The 21,145-nt window shown below is 39.7% G+C and overlaps 1 protein-coding gene and 1 gene segment (V, D, J or C); one reads left to right on the top strand and one right to left on the bottom strand.

Moving 5' to 3' along the window:
* LOC137132416 (immunoglobulin lambda-1 light chain-like) overlaps nucleotides 1–21,145 on the top strand; it is a 117,230-nt gene that overhangs the window by 65,586 nt on the left and 30,499 nt on the right. The gene's annotated exons all lie outside the window — the stretch shown is intronic.
* Nucleotides 902–17,625, bottom strand: LOC137132578 (Ig kappa chain V-III region MOPC 63-like). The segment is given in 4 exon segments: nucleotides 902–1,337; nucleotides 2,311–2,348; nucleotides 17,133–17,451; nucleotides 17,559–17,625. Coding segments are annotated over 4 exon segments (735 nt in total).

The raw sequence follows: 21,145 nt of genomic DNA, 5'->3' as shown, positions 1-21,145 counted from the left end.
GATTCCAGATCGTTTTTCAGGCAGTGGATCAAACTCTGACTTCACTCTGACCATCAGTGGAGTCCAGACTGAAGATGCAGCAGTTTACTACTGTCAGAGTGAACATTATATCAACAGTCAGTATGTGTTCACACAGTGAAAAAGCATTGTACAAAAACCTCCCTCAGTCAGACTGAACAGAAACTGAACTGATGCTGCAGCTGGAAGCTACTGCAGAGACTGATACAGTTCACTGAGTATACACACACACACACACACACACACACACAGAAAATATTATGAAGTGCTTTTAAAATTCCACTATTGTTGGTTCAACATTAACTAACGTTTATCACTGCTTGTCAGGAATTATTAAATGAAATTATTAAATAAAAATTATTTTTCTTATCACAATTCCTCATTGTCCACTCATCTCCCAGTATGGTCACATATTCTTATTAATAGATAATTTGTTCATCCTAAATGGAAATTCACTAATCATTTACTGCCTCATACTGTTAAAACATAGTAGACCCGAGAGCGTTATGAACAACTCTGTGCACAACTTAGTCTTTTTCCAGTATATGGAGAGAAAAATGTGGGGAAAACCAATATAGAAATATTCAAAATAACCTCAGATCATAAATGTTATATCACTTTATGCAGATGATGCCCTGCTTTTTCTTTCTATTTGCATGAATGCCATTTCTAACATATTATTTCTTATTATATTATTTGCTTTTTGTAACTTAGCTGAAATAATCCCTGAAGATAGAAGAACATTGCATAGTGCCGTTAAACACTTTGGAAACACTGACACTTTAACAGGGACTATGATCTTTTAAATCCTCCTTTTAAACTGATTGTAGAGCAAAGTTAAGAATGTGTAACATGTGATACATTAATGATGATCTCATGAATATTGCAGATGTGATAAAATCTTTATTCTTTTGAGTCACACACTCATCAACATTAACACAAGAAACAAATAGAGACAGAGAGAAAGCAGCTGCAGAGTCCCAGTGATTCAGGTCAGGACTGGGGACACTGGTCTCTCCTCAGTGTCTGCTTGAGTGAAGTCTGGGAGCCCTGGGTAGCCTCACAGGTCACAGAGTCCACCTTCCCCCACTGGTCTGCAGGGAGCCTCAGGGTGCTGCTCCAGCTGTAGCGTCCGTCCTTCTCCAGCACCACAGGGCTCCTGCTCTCCTCCCAGCTGATGCTGCTGCTGCTGTCCACCTTCCAGGACAGAGTCCAGTCTGAGGGGAAGCCCTTGTTAGCTAGACACATGAGCGTGGCCTTGCCCTTCTCTAGTTCCTCACTGGAGGGGGGCAGCACAGTCAGGGTGGGATGGGCATCACCTACAGTAGGAGACACCAATCAGCTTAGAGGACAGAGACCACACAGCTGTCAAACAGTTGAGACCCTGTCCTGTGTGAGAGCTGATTTTCCTCTTTAAGCAGTTTCTGTCAGATGGTTTTTCTGCTCCAACAGTCACTGACTCACACATTGTTTCACTTCCTTTTGAAAAACATCTCATGTAAATCAGCACAGACAGAATCATCAGACAGTTTAACCCGAAATATGTCCAACTACACAGGAGACAAACGTTTTTAACTGAAATCATCTAAAATCATACCTGTTTTAGAAACAAACTCTGTCTCAAGAACAAGATCAGTGATTTTGTACATTTGTAAATACACATCCCTCCTTTTTTTGGTTTTACATAAAAAAGGTTATGAAAGATATTTAAATAATCATTACAGAAATCAAAATATATAACCAATCTGAGAAATAATGAAAACATGTTATTAAAATGTAACTTTCTGTAGGCTGCACAAGCTGCAACATTTCTACATGACAAGAAAGTCATGAAAAGAAAACAAACTTTTCTACTCCATGAGAAAAACAACATTAAAAGTATTTAAAATGAAAACTGATCATTTAATCAACGACTGAATTTTAAACATTACAATATTCTTTGAAATATTTTTAACTTCCAGTCTGGTTCCTCCACTGAACATGTTTAAAAAAGATACAAGGCAACAACCTCTGACTGTTCAGAGACACGGCTCTGTTTCTTTGTCAAACTGAACTAAACATTCACGTTTTCAGGTTAAAACTTCATTATTAGTTGGAAAAAAAAAAATTTTTACTGCTTGAACATTTTGTTGTTATTTCAATTAGTATTCAATTTTTTTAACTAAATAAAATTTTGGTTTTGATAAACATGTTAGCAAAAGTAATAATTTAAAATGGAAAGTTGACAATGTTTTCAGCTACTAACTTCAATGAAAACTGAAATGAAAACATTTAATTATGAATTTGACTTACTTCCAACTTCCAGTCTGGTTCCTCCACCAAAAGTCCACCACAGTGATACAAACTGACTGAGTCGTCGTACAAAAACCTCTGACTGTACAGAGACACGGCTCTCTGACTTTGGAACAAACAAACTCAACAAAATTGGTCTGTTTTTGCTGTATTTTTTTAGCTGAAGGAAAAAAAGAATTAAAAATTGCAATAGATTTAAGTAATCAGGTTTTTTTTTAAATAATTTTGGAATACTAAACTTTATTTTTCTGAAAAAAATGAAACAATTTCAAACGCAATAATTCTTAAATAATGATAGTAAAATGCCAGCAAAAGGCCCAAGTGCACATCTGCCAAATAATTCCAGTACTTACAGTGCCCTCCCTGAGAAAAATGTTTATTTTTCCATAGTGGCTGCGTCTTAAGAAAGAAACCAGTGTGTACAGACACTGTACATGGGACCTACATTCTTGGACCTCACAGGGTAAGTTGTCAAATTGGAATCAGATCTGGGGTGTTTAGATCCAAGAGAAAGACATATGTCAGATACAAAGCTTATAAAATGGTGGTAGATTCCTTCCTAACACCATCAGTGAAGCATGGAGGTGAAAACGTGATGATCTGGGGATGATTTGGCGATGGGAGAGTGGGCGATCTGCATCGTGTGCAAGGCATCTTCCATCATCGTGTATACTCCACACTGAAGAGTTATGCCAATACCTCTGGGCCATGACTGATTGGGGAACTTCTATTTCACCAAGACAATGACTTCCTGGTTGTTTAAGAATTCTCTGTAGAAGAAAGTAGCTGCTGGAATTGGCCTGCTCAAAAGCTGGACTAAATAGTTTGGGAACGCTGCCCAACCAGCACAGCAGACCTTTGGTCTTTAGAGTTTTTTTAAATTAAAACATGGATATTTAACAGAACCATTCTGTGTTCAAATATTGTTATATGTTATATAAAAAATGTGTTTTAGTATTTGTGTGTTTTTTGATTCATTTACATTTGATTTAGAAATCGAAAGTGTGTAGGTGTTTCCACCTTCTTCCCTGTGTATTGTATGTTCAGTGTGGGTTTCTGTGGCTCAAAAGGTAAAACTGATGTGCACCAATCCTGGGTTCTCTAAATCCTCAGCTCCTCTTTTCCATAGGTGCTTCCCGTTACCTTTTTTTTAGCCTTTAAATTCTCTCTCTATGCAGAAATTGTTATTGGACCGTCATCATTAATGTCTCAGTTCCATGATTTTGTTTGTAAGAGAGAAGCTCAAGGAAGCTGTGTGGAGGAAACCTGAGGTTGGTTTAAATCATGATTATCAGAGAGATTCCAATTTGTTCATGATAATGATGAATCTTCCATGCACACAAACTTAGTTATGGAGTTCCACAGGGCTTTGTACTTTGTCCTTTAGCTAACATTATCAAAAAACTCTCCATAAATTGTTATTGCTATGCAGATGACACACAGCTATATTTATCTATGAAACCAGATGACTCAAATCAATTAGTCAAACTTCAAGCCTCCCTAAAAGACATACAATTCTGGATGTCCTGACTTTCTTCTAAATTCAGTTTTGTCTGAATATAGAAGGCCCCTGGCAACTTGTTTTGTATTTAATTGTATGTGTGTGTGTATGTGTGTAACTGTCTCGCAGTGATTTTCCTTTGATGCGAGACGTTGTGTGCTTTATTGATGATTGTTTCACAACGTGGTGCACAAGGTTACTATAGTAAGGAGGTACGTGTGTTGTCACTGTTTGTAGGGATTAGTTTTTATGTAATTTTTCTTCTAACTTATCCTCACCCTGAAGTTTTTGTGCCTAATTCTGTTATTTATTAACATAACTTTGCCCTGAAGTTGTTTTCCCAAACCCTAATAGTAGTTTTTTGGGGATATATAAAATCTTTCCTGTGGTGTCATAAGACACTGAACCAAGAAGAATAAGGCACAATAAGAATATCGTCCAGGTAGACAAAAACAAAGCGATGGATCATGTCCTTGAGAATATCGTTAATTAGACTTTGGAAAATGCCAGTAGCATTGGTGAGGCCAAAAGGCCAAGTATTCAAAATGCCCACTGTGAGTGATGAATGCTGTCTTCCCTCTCTAATTTGCACCAGGTGGTAGGCACTGCGAAGATCTAGCTTAGTGAACAACTTAGCCCACTTTAACAAGTCAAAAGCAGTGTGCAAGAGAGGTAGAGGGTATGTATTCCCTACTGTGACCTGGTTTAATCCACAATAGTCAATACAGGGACAGAGTCCTCCATCCTCTTTATCCACAACAAAAAAAGCCAGCCCCAGCCAGCTCCAATTCAAATTGAAGCCTGCAAGCGGACAGAAAGGGAAGACATTCTACAGCACAACCATCAAAAGGCTCTGGCTGCCCTAGTATAACAGTTGGGGAAGTGGGCTCAGGTTTGTGCTCCATAAGGCAGACAAGGTTGTGAAGAGCATGCACCGCAGACAAACAAAACTGGAGCCGGTCACTAAACTCTGCAAGTGGCCCCACCGAGGGCAGCGGGGTTTCACAAGCCAGGGGAGATTCTGCTGGGTCAGACATGGTTGGTTCGTAATGTTACGATAAGTCTGACTTTGACCCAAAGGCAGAACCAATACACACACACACACTGGCTGAGGTAACGAGTAAGTATGTTTTAATGAGAACTGCCCAAAGGCTGCCAAGTACAGGGAGTAACATAGGCTGGACACACAAACTAAAAGCGCCTCTGAGAGACAGGGACAACGATAGCTAACACAAGAGGCCAATACCTTATAAAAGTTAACTAAACAGGTGGGACACATTTAGAGCATAGACAGTTCAGACCAGGTACTTGCAGAGGGCCAACACAAACAGACGTGTAGACTAGACTCCTGAGCAGGCAGAAGAATTCCCAAGACAAACCAACACAGAGTGAGCCCCTAGGCAGGCGTAAAAAGGCTACTGCCAATCAGTGACAAGTGCGGGAAGCTGTGCCTCCCTCCACAGCACCAATCCGGGATGAGGCAATGACAGGGAAGGAGGGCGGCCACTCTGCACAGAGGGAGACAGGGTTAGAACAATAATAACAAAAGCACAAAACTCCAAGACCTTGACATGTGTTTGCGCACACTCCTCATGGTCCCTTTTAAATGCTGAAAGAGAAATTGTTAGCTGTTGAGACACCCACTAACAATGTGTTGGACTATGTTAGATGGTTCAGAATTTCTCCACCATGTCAACTCACTCACTCAAAAGAGACACTAACCACAACACAGTCTATGATGAAGCAATATTATGGCTGGTCTGCTGTAAAATGTGAGTTCAATATTGGTGATAAAGTGTTTGTACTGCTTCCATTTCCTGGTTCAACTTTGACTGCAAAATTCTCTGGTCATTATGAAATTAGCAAGAAAGTTAATGACACTGACTTTTATCACCACACCATCAGACTCTGAGATGCTCAAAGTGGTCCCTACCCAACTGGAACACTGGCACGTGAACAAGCCCAAGACCTTTTTGATTTAGTGACTGAGTTTCCTTCACTTTTCAATGATGTACCATCTTGCACCACAATCTTAGAACATGAGATTGACACAAGTGATGCTAAGGCAATTAAACAGCATCCATATCATGTAAACCCTGTTAAACAAGCGTTGATGAAAGGCATATATAGGTATATGAATATGGAGTTTTCCATGTTTGCTGGAAGGAAACAGTGATGGCTCTCCGAGATTTATCACAGGCTTCTGTAAAGTAAACACAGTAACTATTCCTGATTCGTATCATTACCAAGAATGGAAGATTGTGTCAACAACATAGGCACTGCTAAGTATGTGAATAGGCTAGATCTCTTTAAAGGATACTGGCAGGTTCCTTTGACTGAGCGTGATTCTGAGAGCTCTGCATTTCTAATGAGGACAAGTTTAAAGCCTTTGCTGTTTTTGGTTCCCACCACGCGTCGTGCCCTGTGCCCTTGCTGTGAGGCTATTACAGAAACTTCTGTAAGAAATTTTTCTCTGCTGCCCAGCTTTGACAGATCTATGTAGCCCAAAGGTTGACTTTATGTGGACACATAAATGCCAAACTCCCTTTTAAAGTGCATAATCTCTATGTTGTGCTCCTGTACTTGCATCTCCTGATCTCAACAGGTCTTTCAAGCTTGAAGTTGATACTAGTGCTGTGGTAGCTGGAGCCGTGTTGCTGTAGGTAGATCCTGATGGTAGTGAGCTTCCTGTCTGTTACTGCATCAGCAAAGTCATTCATTGTCATTGAAAAGGAAACTTTGGCTTTATTACTTGCACTGCAGCACATTGAGGTGCATGTTGGATCCAACCACTTACCTGTAGTTGTCTACACTGACCATAATTCACTTGTTTTCCTAGCAGGAATGTATAACCACAACCGACGTCTTGTGCGGTGGGCTTTATTAGTGCACGACTACCATCTTGTGACTTGGTATAAGAAGAAAATGTCACTGTGGATACATTGTTCAGAGTGTTGAGTATAACATTCTGTTATTGCACATTTAGTGATACAGATCCCAGTTTGTATTTCTTTAAGTTACTTCCCCTACCCCTAGTGAGCCAGGGTCGTACCACCGAAATTATTGTATTTGGGTCTAAAAATCTCAGAAATAAGCTCTTTAACCACGTAGTTATATTAGATGGTAGAACTTTGGCCTTCAGTACTTCTGTAAGGAATCTTGGAGTTAACTTTGGAGTAGTTATAGATTGGATTACTGTAAGTCCCTGATTGTACGGATATTTAATATTAGAAACACACAAACTTATCTGCTAATTGAGCTTCACTTGGCAAAAAGTACAACTCCTGTGGAACATTTGTAGCCATGTAGAAAAACAAAAAGCCTGTGGCTACAGTTTAAAGTGTTTTTGAGTAGAGTAAAAAATCAAGCCATAAGAGCAGTTTACAGCCATAGTCACAATAAAACGTTTCACTCTACCTCACTTCACCACGTGACACACAGATAAAGACTAAAACTGCTGTAACCTCCCTAATTTAGCTTTGTACAGCTAAACTGTACAAATATGAAAACAGCTGTGACAATGTGGGGCACATTAAGACAGGAGTTATTTGATGATGTAACCAAAATCTCTACTCTGCTTCAGAATAGAGTTGAAAAAGCTGTGATCTAAGCTTGAGGTCAGAGATCATGACTGAGTATTTTGTCATTAGCTTTTTCTGGTTGGATCATCTTTAATTGATTGTGGCAGTTTGATGAGAATATGTACAGTATCTCAGTGAGATAAGAATGGAGGATTGGAAGCTGTGATAAAGAAAGATGAGATTTCCGATATTAAAGCAACAATGCTAAACAATGCTTTATTAAACTCTGTGTGCACGGTGTGTCTGTGTATGTCCTCAGTGAACTGTATCAGTCTCTGCAGTAGCTTCCAGCTGCAGCATCAGTTCAGTTTCTGTTCAGTCTGACTGAGGGAGGTTTTTGTACGATGCTTTTTCACTGTGTGAACAGATGCTGACTGTTGATGTAATGTTGACTCGTACAGTAGTAAACTGCTGCATCTTCAGTCTGGACTCCACTGATGGTCAGAGTGAAGTCAGAGTTTGATCCACTGCCTGAAAAACGATCTGGAATCCCTGATGCTCGTTTGCTAGATTCATAAATGAGCAGTTTTGGTTCTTTATTTTTCTGTTGGTACCAGGCTAAACGGTTCCCACTATACACATTCTGACTGGTTTTACAGTTGATGGTTGTGGTTCCTCCCAGAGCAGAGCTCACTGCTCCAGGCTGAGTCACTGTGACCTGACCTCTGGACTCTGAGGACACAGAGACAAAAACAGAAAGCAGCATCATGGTTTTGTGGGCTTCATTTCAGAGGGACGGATGTTGATAGAGGAGAGGAGTTGGATTCTCTGGACTTTACCTGTGAAGCAGCAGCAGAGGAGAGTCCAGATAAGGATGGAGATCAGAGTCATGTTTTTGATGAGGAGGATTTCTGTGTCTTCTGTTGTCATGAAGGACAGCTGTCAGTCATCCAGTGTTCAACTCTCAGGACTATAAACTCTCCCAGAGCACTGGAGCATGGTGCTGCTGATGCAAAGTGGCTCTATGGAAATGATCACACTGACTCCACAGACATGTGGATCTCTCTGATGATGTTTCCTAATCGAGGGATTCAGATTATTTGGAATAATAAATAGGCATTATTTCAAAAAATCAAATTTTTTCTTGCATGATTTCACCTGTTGTAGAAATTTGTTGAAAAGTTTTCTACTCAAAGAATAAAAACATACATACATATGTTAATCTTCTAATGCAACCACAAGGGGACACAAGCCAGTGTCTTCTTGTGCCAGTCCCAAAATCAAGAGGGTTGTGTCAGGAAAGCCATCCGACATAAAACACATGCCAAATTAAAAATGTGAATCGTGACAATGACTTCCATACCGGATCCGTCGGTGCCCAGGTTGACAACGACTGCCACTGGTGCTGTTGACCCACAGGGTACCGGTGGAAATTGGACTACTATCTAGGAAGGTGTGTTCGTAGGAAGAGAGAGAAGAGGAAAGCTAAGAATGTAGGACTAACAGTAGGGACTTTGAATGTTGGGACTATGACAGGGAAGGCTAGAAAGATGACTGACATGATGCAGAGAAGGAAGGTGGACATACTGTGTGTCCAGGAAAACAGGTGGAAAGGTAGCAAGGCTAGAAGCTTAGGAGCAGGGTTCAAGATGTTCTACCATGGGTCAGATAGGAAGAGAAATGGAGTAGGAGTTATTCTGAAAGAGGAGTTGGTGAGGAATGTTCTAGAGGTGAAAAGAGAATCAGACAGGTTGATGAGTCTGAAGCTGGAAATTAAAAGCGTGATGTTCAATGTTGTGAGAGGTTATGACCCACATGTAGGATGTGAGTTAGAAGAGAAGGAGAAATTCTGGAGTGAGTTAGATGAAGTGATGCAGAGCATCCCCAGAGGTGAGAGAGTGGTGATTGGTGCAGATTTCAATGGACATGTAGGTGAAGGGAACAGAGGTGATGAGAATGTGATGGGCAGGTTTGGTGTTCAGGACAGGAACACAGAAGGACAGATGGTGGTAGACTTTGCAAAGAGGAGGGAAATGGCTGTAGTGAACACTTTCTTCCAGAAGAGGCAGGAACATAGGGTGACGTATAAGAGCGGAGGTAGAAGCACTCAGGTGGACGACATCTTATGTCAAAAATCTAAAAGAGATCAGTGACTGCAAAGTATTGGTAGGGGAGAGTGTAGCCAAACAACACAGGATGGTGGTGTGTAAAATGATGCTAGTGGTGAGGAAGATGAAGAGGACAAAGGCAGAGCAGAGGACGAAAAGGCAGAATGTTGTGTAGTTTTCAGGGAGGAGCTGAGACAGACTCTGGGTGGTTTGGAGGTGCTTCCAGATGACTGGACCACTACAGCTAATTTGATCAGGGAGACGGGTAAGAGGGTACTCGGTGTGTCATCTGGAAAGAGGAAAGTGGACAAGGAGACTTGGTGGTGGAACGAGGAAGTTCAGGAGTGTATACAGAGAAAGAGGTTAGCTAAGAAGAAGTGGGACACTGAGAGGACTGAAGAGAGTAGACAGGAGTACAGGGAGATACAGCGTAAGGTGAAGATAGAGGTGGCAAAGACCAAACAAAGAGCATATGAGGACTTGTATGTTAGGTTGGACACTAAAGAGGGAGAGGTAGATTTGTACAGGTTGGTGAGACAAGGAGATAGAGATGGGAAGGATGTGCAGCAGGTTAGTGTGATTAAAGATAAGGATGGAAATGTATTGACAGGTGCCAGGAGTGTGATGGGAAGATGGAAGGAGAACTTTGAAGAGTTGATGAATGAGGAAAATGAAAGGGAACGAAGAGTAGAAGAGGTGACTGGTGTAAAGCAGGAAGTAGCAAAGATTAATAAGAGTGAAGTGAGGAGGACGTTGAAGAGGATGAAGAGTGGAAAGGCAGTTGGTCCTGATGACATACCTGTGGAGGTATGGAATTGTCTAGGAGAGGTGGCAGTAGAGTTTCTGACTAGTTCGTTTAACAAGATCTTGGAGAGTGAGGGGATGCTGAGGACTGGAGGAGAAGTGTACTGGTGCCCATTTTTAAGAACAAGGGAGATGTGCAGAGCTGTGGAAACTACAGAGGAATCTCTGTGGACTATGATGTTTGCAGATGACATTGTGATTTGTAGTGAGAGCAGGGAGCAGGTGGAGGAAAATCTAGAGAGGTGGAGGTCTGCTCTGGAAAACAGAGCAGACCTCCACAGTGAGGTTACAGGGTGAATCAACAGAGGTGAAGAAAGTGCAGGACTTTAAGTACTTAGGGTCAACGGTTCAGAGCAACGGAGAGTGTGGAAAAGAGGTGAAGAGGCGAGTGCAGGCAGGTTGGAATGGGTGGAGAAAAGTGTCAGGTGTGTTGTGTGATAAAAGAGTATCAGCGAGAATGAAAGGAAAGGTGTTCAAGACGGTGGTGAGACCAGAGATGCTGTTCGGCTTAGAGACAGTGGCACTGAAGAAAAGACAGGAGGCAGAGCTGGAGGTAGCAGAGCTTAAGATGTTGAGGTTCTCTTTGGGAGTGACGAGGATGGACAGGATCAGGAATGAGGACATCAGAGGGACAGCTCATGTTAGATGTTTTGTTGATAAAGTCAGAGAGGCCAGATTGAGGTGGTTTGGACATGTTCAGAGGAGAAACTGTGAATATATCGGTAGAAGGATGCTGAGGTTGGAGCTGCCAGGCAGGAGGTCTAGAGAAAGACCAAAGAGGAGATTTATGGATGTAGTGAGAGAGGACATGAAGTTAGTTGGTGTGAGAGAAGAGGATGCAGAGGACAGAGTTAGATGAAGGCACATGATTCTCTTTTGTGACCCCAGAGAGGGAACAGCCGAAAGGAAAAGAAGATGAATATTTTAATCATCTCTTGTAATTTTTTATTTTTATTTTTTACCTTTTTTTTTAAACTAACTTTGGTGAGTTTGTTTGTTCCAAAGACAAAGAACAGTGTCTGTGTACAATCACAGATTGTGTTGGTTCTTGAGTTTTTTTGCAATAAAAATCTGTTATTTAGTTTACTCCCTCTCGGTCTGTCTTCATTTGGCTCTGCCTTAATACAAGCTATTGATACCTTTTGTTTTATGAGTTCCTTTTATTTGATATTCAACATGTCAAGAAAAAATGTTGCCTTCCCTTGTTTCTTTTTTATTAAAAAAAAAGTGTGTTCTGATAGAGTAAGTTTGTATTTTATTATTTAACCAGGTAAAAACACCAGTTGAGATGATATAATATATATTTTGTAATGGTGACCTGGCCAAGAAGGCGGCAAAAAGAAATGTTGATCACTTAACTATTAAGACAAAAGTACAGGACAATAAAGTAAAGCAACAGACAAAACATCAAGCACAAAACAACAAACTAAATGAAATAAAAACAGGAGCAGGGCAGGGGTGTAAATTGCAGTTAATTTCTGTTTAAAAGAGGACATTGAGGTGAAAAATTCAAATTTTTATTGGGTCTGCAAATCACTCATGAACATAAACGATGACCAAATTATGAAACTTTTTCTACCAGCTTCAGTTGTCAAAGTTGGGACCTTTTAAATGAAGCTGCTTGGTGGATCTCAGGTTGTAAGAATATTGCACAGGGACAAACACAGACCTGATATAATGAGGTAGTTTGCCAAGTAGGGCCTTATAAATGAAAATGTACCAGTGTTGACTCCTGCGATTAGAAAGAAAAGTCCAATTAACCAGGTTACAGAGCAAAAAGTGATGTGTTTTCTAACCAGAGTCTGTTCTACATCGCGATCCTCTGCGTCATTCTGCATTAAGTTTAGCCAGAACTGCAATACAGGCAAAAACCTAGACAATGTCAACGTAGTTAAGCTGCGACAGAAACAAACGTGTATAAGCAGAGTATGAAAAGCATGATTTAAGCCTGTAAAGGAAACCAAGTGTGAATATAAGTTTTTTTTTACACAATTCCAGTTTGTATTTAAAATGAAGATTTCTGTCCGACTAAAGGCAGAGGAACTTGTATGAATCTACAAACTATATGAATACCATTTATGGTTTTAATAGAGATGGCTGGTGTTTTAACTTGACTTGGTGAAAATATCATGACTTTTGTTTTATTTGCATTTAAAAGCAATTCATAGTCAATAAGAGAATGCTGTAATAAGTAAAAATCAGTCTACACATTAGCAGCTGCTGTTTCAATAGATGAAGCAAAAGAGTACAAAATTGCATCATCAGCATACATGTGATACAGTGAGTGTTTTATACCGTTATGAATGTTATTAAAATATAGTTTAAAAAAAAACATTGGGCCTAAGATAGAATTTTGATCCAGTTTGTGTTTTGTGACCCAATGACGACAGTTGAAATCAATATAAATTGCCTTTCATCTAAAATTGACCAAAGTGAAGGTAAAGGTAGTTTTTTGAAAATGAAATTCTTTGGTTTAATTTTTTCTGTCAAAAAGTTTAAAATCATTTGAACGTTGTGTTAAGTGTTTAAATATTGAAGAAAATCTGATGATTGTTTTTTAATTTCCTGTATTTGTTTCTGTTTCCACTGAATATATTTAATTATTGTACGTTTAGTATTTTAGATGATGACACTGTTTTGTTAAAGGGAAGTGAAACAATGTGTGAGTCAGTGACTGTTGGAGCAGAAAAAATATTTGACAGAAACTGCTTAAAGAGGAAAATCAGCTCTCACACAGGACAAGGTCTCAAATGTTTGATTGACAGCTGTGTGGTCTCTGTCCTCTAAGCTGATTGGTGTCTCCTACTGTAGGTGATGCCCATCCCACCCTGACTGTGCTGCCCCCCTCCAGTGAGGAACTAGAGAAGGGCAAGGCCACGCTCATGTGTCCTGACCTGAATCACTGGGACTCTGCAGCTGCTTTCGCTCTGTCTCTATTTGTTTCTTGTGTTAATGTTGATGAGTGTGTGATTCCAAAAGAATAAAGATTTTATCACATCTGCAATATTCATGAGATCATCATTAATGCATCACGTTACAAATTCTTAACTTTGCTCTACAATCATTTTAAAAGGAGGTTTTAAAAGATCATTTAGTCCCTGTTAAAGGTTCAGTGTTTCCAAAGTGTTTAACAGCACTATGCAATGTTCTGCAATCTTCAGATATTATTGCAGCTAAGTTACAAAAAGCAAATAACATAATAAGAAATAATGTGATACAAATGGGATTCATGCAATTAGAAAGAAAAAGCATCATCTGCATAAAGTGATAACATGTATGATCTTGGAACATTCTGATCAGGCTAATTCTTATTGGATCAATCAGTTTATTAAAGTATTGATTAGCTTCTTATCTTTTTCATTCAAATTAACATAATTTTAATAAAGACTTAAAGACATCATAGATTATCAAATATAAAATCTAAACCTTCAGGAAATATGTGACATTATGTTCATGGTCACTTTTACATCAGCTGACAAAATGTGACAATGACTTTCCAGAACTGTTTCAGCATCAAAGAGTCATGTCTCTCTATAGTCCAAGGTTTTAATCCAACGTTCAATGCTGGAAACATGCAGACTGCTGTCAACTGTACTTTTGTCTCCTTAAGCTCTGGAGTTCTACTTATACTCTTTTCTATTTTATATAATAATTGTAGACATTACTGCATCATTTAAGCTGATTTAGTTGTTAATACCATTACAGAAACTGTTTATTTCATCGCACTTTCTTCAGACATTTAAATATATTTTTAAGCTCAAACTATTGTTAAACTGCCATTTTTAATTTCAGCAATTAAAATGTTCTGTCCAAATTAATCCTCTGCAACTAGTTTAACTTTTTATCTTTAGTCCTGAAACCATCTGTTTTCATGGTTCATTAGTGATGCCTGTCTGTTGTCATGGTTACTACATTTAAAGAGGAAGTAAAACACTAAAAACCATTTTCATCTGAACTCCCAGTGTCTCTACACTTGGTTCTCTTTCTCTGCAGTGTGACGACTCGTCCCCACCCAGACTGTGCTGCCCCCCTCCAGTGAGGAGCTGCAGCAGGGGGACGTCACACTCATGCTCTTATAAAACATCTCTGCAGATTTCTTGACAGTGCTGTCATGGTGCCAACTTGATTTAACTCGTATTCTCCACGATAGCTTTGCTTCACAAGTGGAGCTGGAGCCTCAGGGTCAACTCCATGTTAAAGTAATATTTAACTCTCAGGCCATATTCTCAGAGGAGCTCTGTGCCAGCAGGCAACTGCTTGGGGCCACAGGCCATTGGGGCCCCAAGGTCTGAGCGAAGTTAAACTATCTACAGCACTGACTGTGTGCATAGTTTGCAATGACACGACCAGTCACAGACCTCCCTAAGAGGATCCCGACTCTCACTAAGTAGCAAGTAGCATGTCAACTGGACATGATTCAACTTTTTGATTAACAACATTTTGCTACTCATCCAAGCAGCTTCTTCAGTCTATGGAAAGGTGGCTGTGGGACCCAGTTATGTCATTTGGTGGATAATATAGAACGAGGTGGAGTCATCAAGATGTAACAATTAGAACCCTAACACCCTAAAAACCCCTCAGGTTGTTAGGTGTGGTCCTCTTAGTGGACGTGTGAAGTGGTCTTGATCTTCCTGGGATGAAAGGGCAGAATGGAAAGTGGGAGACAGCTTGACACTGAGGCCTCCTGCTCCGTGGAGAGAAAGATATTTCATGTGAACATAAATGGATTCATGAACTCCATCTGTCTTTTCTGTCCAAAATGTGAACATTCTTATCTTCAGAGGAGTGTCCTTTGTCCTTCAGGAGTGGTTACACTGTTGATTCTGGTCCTGAGGTGTTGCTTCTCCTGTGCTTGGTCGTGCTCTTGTGTAGAGGCTGTTTGGTTTCTCCAGTGTAGAGCTCTGAGAACTCTTCACTGCACTGGACTGCACACACTACACTGTTTTTCTTCTTGTTTGTTTTGGAGTTTCATTCACTGGTTTTTGGTCTTTGATGCAGTAAGGAGCACTAAGGTTTGTGGTCCTGATGAGCTATAAGGATTCGGTTGTACTGTCCTGCTGTGTGAAAGTTGTAGCAATATACATGTTCGACATTGCTCTCAAAAATGTGAAATTCTGATTAAATGTTTTGTGCATTAAAACGTGCATCTGATCAGTGTCCATATAAACAGTTAAGTTGGAATCTCTCATCTGAATGTTTTCAGCCAGTGTCAGCAGGTAGAATTTGACCTGTCCTGTGAACAAATAGTCCCAAAAGTGCTCAGAGAACTAAAACTCTGAACAGTTCAATGACAACTGGTCGACTCCATCTGCTGATTGACACCATGAAAGTATTGACGTTTCTTTTTTCTCCTCCAACAGTTAAGTGGTGGGCGGGGCCGATGATTCAGAAAACCTGGTTCCAGTTCTCTGAACCACTATAAAACTTTCCACCTCAGTCGTTTCTGTAAGACTCTCTCCAGGATTTAAGTCATACCAACATTCACCTGCTTCCACAGCTGATGTCTTCTGCAATTTAATGTATCATTGTTAAATGATAGAATTAATAAGTGTCCATGTAGTGTCTCTGCCTTTATTTGCGTGGTCATTTGAGCAGGTTGGGACAAATACCACCAGCTAACTGTACCTGCAAGTGAGGAGCAAACAAGCTTTAACCACAGAGGACAGAGAGACACTGGAGACACAAAAGCTGATGTGTTAAAAACACATTAAAAACTGATTTAAAGCATTTTGTTCGTTTCTACATTAACAATATGGACAAACACAGAAAATCACAGAATATTTAACATAATAAAAAATAATTTCTCCAAACTGCATTGAGCCTTTGGCCCTTCATCTGTTGCTGGGTAACCTGTCTACCTGTGACTTCTCTGCCCATCTGCTAACCTGCTTGCTAATCAGTCTGACCTCTCTGCCTGCTGGCTCATTATTTTGCCTGCCTGTTTGCAACCCACTACCCCCAGACCCTGTTTGGACTGCTGTCCTGTCCTCTATATGCTCTGGGACATTGTGCTGTCCTGCTTTGGACTCTGGACTCCTGCTCTGCCTGACCTCTGTGTTTTTGGACTGTTTCTGTTGTCCTTGTGTAGCATGTGTATTAATGTAACAGATTTATATTTCACCAGAAATTTTCACCAGAAAGTTTCTTCTTATTGATGTTGTTTTTTTTAATAAGTATTTGTCTCTGTGCATTATATATAATTTTTGAGGGAGCATTTAATTTTATTCATTTTATTTTCCATACGTGACCTTTGACAAGTCAGTGATGTCACTTCCTGCAGATTTGTGCTGCTTTCCTCAGTCGGCCAGTGGTCTTGCTGAGGAGAGGTCCATGTAGGAGCCTGGTCAAATGAAGTTGCTGTACAGAATTTTGATTTCATTTACTGAATTTTGAGAAGAGAAAATAAATTCCTTTCCAGTTGGCAAAACCGCTGTGGTCCTCACTTCATTCCACATCACTCAAACACAACGCAGGTTTTCTTCCACTAAGAGAAGAGGTTTCAGTTGCGCTACCGGCTACACTTGCACTGTTGTGATTAGTTTATTTAGATCCCTTCACTGAATTTAGGTTTGTGGCAACAAATGGTAATTTTGTGGTTATTTGATGGTAGAGGTTTGTTATGTTTATGAATCACTGTTTTTGCAGGGTTTACTAATTAATGTAATGAGCCAACAAATGAGTCTTTGTAAAGATGTTACACACTGATGTTCAGCATAACAGATACAGTGAATGATCTCGATCTTTTGATGTTTAACCATCAACTGGTGTTTGTGTACATTCAGTGAACTGTATCAGTCTCTGCAGTAGCTTCCAGCTGCAGCATCAGTTCAGTTTCTGTTCAGTCTGACTGAGGGAGGTTTTTGTACGATGCTTTTTCACTGTGTGTACAGATGCTGACTGTTGATGTTGTGTTCACTCTGACAGTAGTAAACTGCTGCATCTTCAGTCTGGACTCCACTGATGGTCAGAGTGAAGTCAGAGTTTGATCCACTACCTGAAAAACGATCTGGAATCCCTGATGCTCGAGTGGTGGCAAAGTAAATGAGCAGTTTAGGACGTTCTCCATCTTTCTGTTGGTACCAGGCTAAAAGATGATAGTTGCTCCAAACATGAACATTCTGACTGGTTTTACAGTTGATGGTTGTGGTTCCTCCCAGAGCAGAGCTCACTGCTCCAGGCTGAGTCACTGTGACCTGACCTCTGGACTCTGAGGACACAGAGACAAAAACAGAAAGCAGCATCATGGTTTTGTGGGCTTCATTTCAGAGGGACGGATGTTGATAGAGGAGAGGAGTTGGATTCTCTGGACTTTACCTGGGAAGCAGCAGCAGAGGAGAGTCCAGATGAGGACGGAGATCAGAGTCATGTTTTTGATGAGGAGGATTTCTGTGTCTTCTGTTGTCATGAAGGACAGCTGTCAGTCATCCAGTGTTCAACTCTCAGGACTATAAACTCTCCCAGAGCACTGGAGCATGGTGCTGCTGATGCAAAGTGGCTCTATGGAAATGATCTCACTGACTCCAACAGCGTGTGGATCACTCTGATGGTGATATGTATAAATGGATCAGTTAATTAAAGTATTTATTAGTAATGTTTTCACGACCCTAAAGAAAAAAAGTTTATTTTATATATTATATTTTCTACCTTCAATAAATGTGGAACTATGCTAAATAGACGCAGGATATATTGGACAGTGTTTTAACATCTAATATTATTTTGATTTGCATAAAACAATAATGTTTGTAGATGCTTGATGCTTCATAAAGGAATATGTGTTCAGATTACCATACAGATGGAAACACCTTTTAGAGTTATTAAATAATGTGGGTAAGGAATATTGCAGGAGAGTTTGTTTCAAATGTAGTGTTCTGTTTGTCCCCACAGTGGAATGACGGGTGGTAATAACAAAAGCAAACTGATCTGAATGTTATCATAGCTTAGCATTTATTTCTGTCATATACTAAATTTATACTGTTTACTTCAGTTTGGTGAAATTTGCTTTTCAGACAATTTAAAATATTTGCAGCAAATTTAATAATTGACTGAATATCCAGAATGCATACATTCAATTCTTATTCTGATTTCAAATACAATCAGATGTCATCAGCATACAAGCCAATTCATAATAGTGTAATTGAATTGATGCCTGATAGGCTGATGGATTTCCTTACTCACACAGTCAGTCAGAAATGTATAAGGCTATGACGTGGTCAGTTTCACATCAGCTAACAATATTCTACAAACGTGTGCAGTTTATTTTGGCATCAGTACTTTGTCTCTACAGTGAGATATTTTTTTATACGACAGGACATTTTATCACTGCAGTACACACATGATGGAGAAACCAAACTACTGTTAATTGTACCTTTTGAGTCCTTAGACCATTCAATTCTATAAATAACTACACTGTATTTAATATTTAATAATTGTAAACTGCAGACTGATTACTGCAACATTACAGCTGATATGTAGTTTTTAATACAATTGCAGTGATTGTTTTGTGTGTCCCACTGTCTTCAAAATGTTTAAAAACAAATTTATATTCATATTATGCCTCTGAAACTCTTTTCTCTCCATGTTGTTCCCCATTTTTATTTTCCACACACGGCATTTTGTATCAGAATCCAATATCATGTAAATTTCACCCATGCTTCTGTATGATGGCGGGGAGGCCCTAAATAACATAGCGAATACACATCATCTAAGTCTGCAATGAAGTTTCCTCTTTAGTATTGGAATGTTTAATGAAGGGAAACACTGCCCAGTGAACTATGCTGCAGACTAAGGTTTTGCCTTTATTTCATAATTTCTCTGCATTGATTTGCCTTTTGTTTATTATTGTGATTTTTCTCTAGTGACTACATTTATCAAAAAAAAACTTTTTAACCTCCATACTGTATATGTTGTAATTAAAGAAGTGAAGAGAGGCACAATAGAGGAATTATTCTAGTGTGTGTTTTTGTTAGATGGTGTGGCCCAAAAATCACTTAAACCTTAAACTGTGGCTATACTCTAAAATGTAGTTTAGACAAGTATCTGGTCCTTACTAGAACATGCATTGGTCTGCAAGTTTTTAAGGATAAACTAAGTTAGTAATGTACTGGTTATGATTATGGTTCAACTCCAAAAATGAATGTGTGTTAATGTGTGTGTGTCCTCAGTGAACTGTATCAGTCTCTGCAGTAGCTTCCAGCTGCAGCATCAGTTCAGTTTCTGTTCAGTCTGACTGAGGGAGGTTTTTGTACGATGCTTTTTCACTGTGTGAACACACTCTTATTGTAAATGTGGTGGAGACTCTGACAGTAGTAAACAGCTGCATCTTCAGTCTGGACTCCACTGATGGTCAGAGTGAAGTCAGAGTTTGATCCACTGCCTGAAAAACGATCTGAAATCCCTGATGCTCGCCGATTAACACAATAAATAAGCAGTTTTGGAACTTGTTGACCTTTTTGTTGATACCAAGCTAATTCATGGCAGCTCCCATAATAAACATTCTGACTGGTTTTACATGTGATGGTTGTGGTTCCTCCCAGATCAGAGCTCACTGCTCCAGGCTGAGTCACTGTGTATTGACCTCTGGACTCTGAAAACACAGAGACAAAAACAGAAAGCAGCATCATGGTTTATTTCAGAGGGACGGATGTTGATAGAGGAGAGGAGTTGGATTCTCTGGACTTTACCTGTGAAGCAGCAGCAGAGGAGAGTCCAGATGAGGACGGAGATCAGAGTCATGTTTTTGATGAGGAGGATTTCTGTGTCTTCTGTTGTCATGAAGGACAGCTGTCAGTCATCCAGTGTTCAACTCTCAGGACTATAAACTCTCCCAGAGCACTGGAGCATGGTGCTGCTGATGCAAAGTGGCTCTATGGAAATGATCACACTGACTCCAACAGGGACGCGGATCATTCTGATCATCACCTATTTTACAACCCCAATTCCAACAAAGTTGGGAAGATGTGTAAAACATAAACAGAATGGAATTATTTGCAAATCTCATCAACCCATAGTTTACTAACAGTAGAACAGAAACAACATATTAGATGTTGAAATTTACAATTTAATGAAAAACAATTAGCAAATTTTGAATTTGATCGCCGCAACACATCTCAAAGAAGTTGGAAAAGGGACAACAAAAGGCTGGAAAAGTAATTGCTGCAAATAAATAAAACAAATGGAGGAGTATTGACAACTAATTAGATTAATTGGCAACAGGTCAGTAACATGTTGGGTATAAAAGGAGTGTTTCCGAGAGCCAGAGCTTCTCGAGTGTAAAGATGGACAGAAGTTTAATAATCTGCAACAAATTGCATCTACAAATTGTGGAACAATTTCAGAAAAATGTTCCTCAATGTAAAATTGTGAAGACTTTGAAGATCCAACCACCTACATTATATAATATCATCAAAAGATTCAGAGAGTCAGGAAGAATCTTTGTGCACAAGGGACAAGGCCGAAGGTCATAACTGGATGAGGGTGATCTTCAGGTGGCACTGCATTAAAACAGGCCTGATTCTCTACTGGACATCACTGCATGGGCTCGGGAACACTTCCAGAAATCCCTGATTGTGAACACTGTTCACTGTGCAATCAAATTTAACAAATGTAAGTTAAAGCTGCACCATGCAAAGAAGAAGCCAGATGTAAAAACGACCCAAGAATGCTGACATGTTATTGGGGCCAAAGTTCATTTAAAATGGTCTGAAGTAAAATGAAAAGAGGTTCTGTGGTGAGATTAATTAAAATTTTAAATTCTTTTTGGAAAGCATAGACACCATGTCCTGCGGACTGAAGAGAAGAGGGACCATCCATTTTTTTATCAGCAGACAGTTCAAAATCCTGCATCTCTGATGGTGTGGAGGTGCATTAGTGCCTATGGTGTGAGCAGCTTACACATCTGGAAA

Source organism: Channa argus, chromosome 1 (assembly GCF_033026475.1).
Source record: "Channa argus isolate prfri chromosome 1, Channa argus male v1.0, whole genome shotgun sequence".
NCBI lineage: Eukaryota > Metazoa > Chordata > Actinopteri > Anabantiformes > Channidae > Channa > Channa argus.
This window is presented reverse-complemented; position numbering and strand designations above follow the sequence as displayed.